This window comes from Limulus polyphemus, unplaced genomic scaffold (assembly GCF_000517525.1).
Source record: "Limulus polyphemus unplaced genomic scaffold, Limulus_polyphemus-2.1.2 Scaffold5137, whole genome shotgun sequence".
In the NCBI taxonomy this organism is placed as follows: domain Eukaryota; kingdom Metazoa; phylum Arthropoda; class Merostomata; order Xiphosura; family Limulidae; genus Limulus; species Limulus polyphemus.
Window position 1 is genome coordinate 50,505 of NW_013670747.1, and position 6,378 is coordinate 56,882.

General features: G+C 35.2%; 1 protein-coding gene across 1 annotated transcript in view; it reads right to left on the bottom strand.

Moving 5' to 3' along the window:
- LOC106472173 (MAM and LDL-receptor class A domain-containing protein 1-like) overlaps positions 1-6,378 on the bottom strand; it is a gene marked incomplete at its 5' end in the record, with an annotated part of 30,942 nt that overhangs the window by 15,838 nt on the left and 8,726 nt on the right. The window contains one exon of the mRNA XM_022400779.1: positions 2,326-2,466. Coding sequence (XP_022256487.1) covers positions 2,326-2,466 — 141 coding nt within the window. The remainder of the gene's footprint in view (positions 1-2,325; positions 2,467-6,378) is intronic.

Genomic DNA, 6,378 nt, shown 5'->3' on the forward strand with positions numbered 1-6,378 from the left:
GAGAATCCACTGAAGTTAAACGATTTGTAACATTCGAAATTTTTAAATATTCCTGGTCAAGTATCTTAAGTTTTCCGATTGATAAGAGTTATAAAAATCACAGTTATAGCTTTCGAAATTTTATAGGAAACTAATTATGGCGAACTAATAATAGACATTCTCTTTGGTGCATCACGTTGGTTATATTTATAGCCGTGAGAAGGTTTTCTAGAAAATTCAGTCTTACGTAACAATACTGGTTAAAGCGTTTATGTATATAAATATATTGTTGATTATTACTATCGAGAGTCTTCTACAACATAGGAGAATAGGCGGGAGTTTCGCAATACTTATCTAACAGTATAAGCTATGTATGTTTCTAAATATAAACTTAATCTAAACAACGTTCATATTAAAATAAATACATAACAACAAATTCGTTACAGTTAGCTATGAAATGTGTGGTTAGAGTATACTATGAGGTGGGGGAGTAGTATTTGCCCCGTCATTTTTGAGGGGCTATAAGATAGTGTATATATATGTTTGTGATTAACTTGGTTTTGGTTTTGAGTTCCTGTTTAACCTTCAAGCCATGAAGACCTAGTTACTGCGATCTTGAGTTTCAGCAATTCTTCTGTACAAGGACCACCCTCGAAGGTCAACCCAGCAGTCTGCCCGTCATTATCGACGGGTTATCCCGCGACTTCTCACTTAATCAAATTAACGCTTTCCTGACTGATTTTAAATCAAATGAAGCCATTGACCTGACAAAGATCTCCAATATGTATGCTCCCCGTGGTAGTGTTCCTTACCCATTATCTGTAATCCTCCAAATCTAACCTTTTTTTCTGTTTTCCTCTGGGTCGTCAGCCAGTCAATCTCTCCAGACAAAATACACCAGTCATAAGAAGAAATAACCCAGATCAGATTACACGCAGTACAGGACAGAACAATAATTGTCACTACTCCAAGACAAGTTGCTGACCTCATTTTAACCCAAGGATGTAACTTTTATATTTTTCATTTCAGTGCCAAACGCCTTTATCATCGTCCCGTCACATCTTCTAACCTTTCCAGCAAGTCTTCTCATCGCCTAGCACAAATCAACAGACCATCGAAGTTCTGCACAGAACCACCATCCACTACAAGAAAATCTCACAATCGACCCAGACTCTGACTAAGTGCGATACTTCTACATCTACAGACAACTCTCAGCCAATTAGCCAAGAAAAACAGCCATGGATCGCCAAAAAAGACAGACGAATCCAAATCGACGACCATCCCGATGAAGATTTCCGAAGATCTACCCGATTGTCTAAGAAACCTCAGCCTCTCGAAACCCATCAACCAGAAACTCCTAGCCACCCACGGAATATCCTCCTGAAGACGTCACCATTTCTTCGCCTCATCCGCCCTAACACAAATATACCTGACTCCGAAGATGACCAAGGTTCTCCTACTTAACCACGACCTTTCATCCGTCGAGTCTATTTTAACTTTTATAAACCATTATTAAAGTTAACCAGTGTATCCCGCCATGCATACTAATCCTTGTTTTTCCTTTCATAGCTCCTTCCGGGCAGTTTTATTCGGTGCCCTGGCCATGAAAGTGGGTTGTCTCGAGATACTCCCCCCCCCCACCACACACACAGGAAAAATTATTCACGATAATAGGATCTATATATCCCAGCTCTGAGAAGGGACTGTACCAAGTCATCGTTAGTCATATTTTCATTTGTAATCGTAAATCGCTGTCTTAGTTATATTAAATTTTTATTTTAATAACCTTAACGTTTTATCACTCCTCAAACATAAAAGAAAAATATAACGAAAATAGTAACTCTAAAATATAAAGTCATCAACTTAATTATCCTAAACACTATATAGTTGAGTATGTTTCTACTAAATCAGAATTAATGTGCTTTGTCGAGCCTCTTATCCAATGCTGTCATCGATTTCCAAGTGACTTCATTGACCCAGCCAGTCACACTGCCACCAGTTTACCAACAATTATACGTACCTTAACATCTCCACGTGCCTCCATCTCTCTCTTTCTCTTGTACTTGCTGTTTTCAGCTCGAGGCAAGCTTTATTTCATTCATTAATTCGCTGCTTTTCCCGACGGCTTGAGTCATCACGATCATGCCACGACTCTAGACCTGCACCAAGTGATAATATCACCCTGGTAACGTATTCTAATTTCTTTGTTATTAAAATCAAGTGGAGTAAAGAGAAAAAGTTGTTTCTGACTGCCCCTTTTTCTCATTCAGACTTCTTCGGGCCTGAAAGATACTTAAGCAAAACAACTTCCAAGAATCGGATGGACGATGGTTAAGTTTACTTTACCTGAGGAAGTTCCTATCGTATGATCAGTACCTGGTCCACTGACGCTGTAGCTGAATTGACGAGCCCAGTCAAAGTCGTCAAATTGGTCTGTCAGCCCAGGATTAGTCCAGCCGCATGTGTTCTCTTCGAAGTTGCAATCACCTGCGTCGGAGAACAGTATATTCCAGGAGATTGGAGATATTATTCGAACAAAGTTAAATATTCACATAATGTGTGTTTGTAGAAACATTCTTCACATATTGAGGACGAGATTTTAATTGAATACCGTTCTAATACGTGTGTTGCTAAACGTATTAAGAATTAATACTTTAGAACAAAGAACATACGTTCATTAGAAGACAGATTTTTATTGATTATTGTTTGACCTAAAATATCAGATGACATGTCTAGTCACCCAACTGCATATAAATAAATTCAGGGAATTCATGTGCATTAATACATAATTATAGTTGTACCTTATCGTACCTATAATAAAGAAAACTCCGAATCCTCTTTAACTTTATTGAGAAGGTATTGTGTCAAATTCAAAGGACAGCGAAGATTAGCGGGTTTTTTTCTTGTAGTTGTTTTTGGTGGTAATGGTTTGTAAAATAATCTATTGCAGAACAGACATAATATGATTATATAAATGTGTTAAATATCTCTTTTCTTTTGCACCAAAGATTGAATAATTATAAAAAAAAAAGAATCTGTGAGGCCTAATGCATTCCTCGATTGGCGGTGCCCATTGCTATGGACTGCAGTTTCGCCTATTGAAGACTCACCAACACAGCTTGAATTAGTAAACCAAAGAAATACAGTTAGGCCTTTTATAATGGTAAAGTGTATCCAATATCTATGGGTTTTTTGAGACTTTTTTAATTCACCATACAAATAATTGTGACATTCTGCTTAATTCATTATTCGATATACAGTTAGGCCTCTTATAATGGTAAAGTTTATTATTGATTTTGTGACTCAAGCTATGCTGATGAGCCTTGAATAGGTGAAGCTGCAGTTCCACAGCAGAGGGTACGGTCAATCAAAAAATGCATTAGGCCTCAATGTCACATATTCTTCGCTCAATTCATCTTTGAACAGAAAAGAAACCTATAATATTGTTACGTCTCCGTTCGTTAATTAATTTTCCGTAAATTCATTCCGACGAAACTTTAGCGATGCAAGTCCTTTCTTAAATAAAACTGGTTTATTCTGTCTGAATATAACTTTGCGATACACTTAATTTCAACAGTCGCGCTATAACAAGCGCTATAATTCACGACGAACGTCTAACGTGCTCAGTTCAACAATACTCTGTCAGCATACATTCAAATTACTCATCCTTTGAGACCTCGATGTCGTAACACTATACTTATATAATCAGAAAACTATCGGTCTGCTGAATATTATCGAATAATGAATTAGGCGAAATGTCATAACAATATTTGCATACCTAAATTAATTTAGATTACTGTATGGTGAATTAAAAAGGACTCGAAAACCCTATAGAAATAATATTATATTTCTTAAATGTATAACGAATCAGACTTCCAAACCGAAAAGCCGGGACAGTACAGCCCTTCCTCCCAATTTCAAAATGGTTATTACAAATTTGAATAAAATTGAACTTTTAGTTAATGTACTGAACTGTTCCACAATATTTCCAAATATATTTACATTGGTAATGTTTTTGAAATAATTTCGACTACTTTTTGGTAACAGACATGAAACAAATGAGCAAAAATAGCCAACTTATACACCCAAGAAATCTTTATTATTCGCTTTATCTAATTCATCTTAAAATAGGCTACTTCATACCAGAATTTATTTAGAAGCAATAACATTTCCAAACATATTACTTTTGGGTTCAATATTACTTTGAAATTTTAAAACATATTTGTTTATGAAAAATGAATGGAACGTTGGAAGTTTTATTTTTCATTAAATAGTTATAAGATTCGATACATAACTGTCTAAAACTGCCTTAATTGAGTTCATTTTCAGAACTGCGCAGGCCTAGGCTACTCACCACGCACGAACAAAACTTTCGAGAGAGTTTGGCAGAAGGAGAGGACATATTACAACAATGTGCTACTCAAGTAGGCCTATAACTTTCGTGACTGGATATGACTGACAATTTGATGTTTTTATAAAACTGGGACGTTTTGTGCGTCCTGAGACGTTTTTCGGGACAAAGTACCAAAAAACGGGACTGTCCCGGCAAAACTGGGACGTCTGGTTACCCTAATAACAAGTTAAAAAGAAAGGTAGAGAGCTAGATAGACAGATTTGTCTTTGTATTGTAACAAATATATAAAAAGTGGGTAGAAAAACAGGTTTATGGCTTAGTAATGTAAGATAAAAGTAAAGCAAATTAGACAGATTTATCTCTGTATAACGTAAAATAATCGTAAAGCAAGCTAGATAGACAAGTATTAAATATAGTGTAAAATAAACGTAAAAACAACTATACAGACAAGTTTATATTTCTTTCTAATATAACACAAATTAATACAAAACCAAATTACACACAGGTTTATCTATTTGTATTAAAAAACGTATAACAAGCTAGATAGGTAGGCTTGTATCTTTTTAACAAGCCACACAGAAAAGTTTGTCTTTGTAATGTAACATACAAACAGTATGTCTTTTTAACAAAACTTAAATGTATAATAAATTAGGCAGACAGGTAACCTAACCTTTGTAATCTAACACAAGTTTATAACAAACTAGACGGATACGTATATGTCTTTGTAAAGTAACACCAATGTATAACAAGCTAGACAGGTTTATGTCTTTGTAATGTAACATAAATTTATAACAAACTAGACAGATTTATGCCTTTGTTGTGTAACAAAAATTTATAACAAACTAGACACATAGACAGAGCGGATGTCTTTGTAATGTAAAGTAAACGTATAACAAACTGTTACGTCTCCGTTTGTTAATTAACTTCCCGTAACTTCGTTCCGACGAAACTTTAGCGACACAAGTCCTTACTTGATAAAACTGGTTTATTCTTTCTGAATATAACATTACGATACACTTGATTTCAACATTCGCGCTAAAACAAACGCTATACCGAATTTCAACAATACTCTCTGACTGCAGATCAATTACTCACTACCTACACACACATTGTTCCCGTCACGTTGTGACCATCTTATATATATACCAGACAAACATATATCTAGTAAATGCTAGGGCATTCACGAAGGAACAAGATAGTTCTAGAAACGTGGCGTGACACTAGTCACGTGACCTCGCTGACGCAACAAAACTATATATACAGCATTATGTCCTTCTAAAGTAAGATAAACATACCTCCTGACAGCTTTAAAGATGCAGACAATTTTAAGTATTTGTAATGAAACCTAAATGTATAACAAATGAAACAGAAAAGTTCATGTCTTTGTAATGTAACACAAACTAGACAGACAGCTTAAAAGATACAGAATGCCCCCCAGTGGTGGGCGGAGCAAAGATAGCCCATTGAGTAGCTTTATGCTTAACTTCAAACAAACAAAGATACAGAAAGGTTATGTCTTTGTAAATAATATAAATATATAACAAACTGTACAGACAGTTTTATGTAACATAACATAAACACATATGAAGTTAGACAGACAAGTAAATATCTTTGTAATGCAACATAAATGTATAACAAACTTCACAGACAATTTTAAAGATAATGGCACTTTTATGCCTTTTTAATGAAACTTAAAGGTATAACAAATTCAACAGACAGGCTTATATCTTTTTAATGTAAATAAATGTATAACAAACCAGACAGACATTTTTATGTCTTTGTAATGTAATATAAACATATCACAAACGAGACAGACAGAGTTGTGTCTTCACAATAAAACAAAAATATATGGTTACGGCAGCGGAAGTCACGCGACGCTGGAAGCATGCGCGCTGGAGTTTCTAGAAGGATCATGACGGTTCCTGGTAACTCTAGTCTTTTCTAGGTGCCCTCTTTTTTATATATATAAGCCCTGCAAATAAAGCGGAGATAGGATAGCAGATAGTGAAATATAGAGACAGATAATTGAGTCAAGTGAGCGGTAG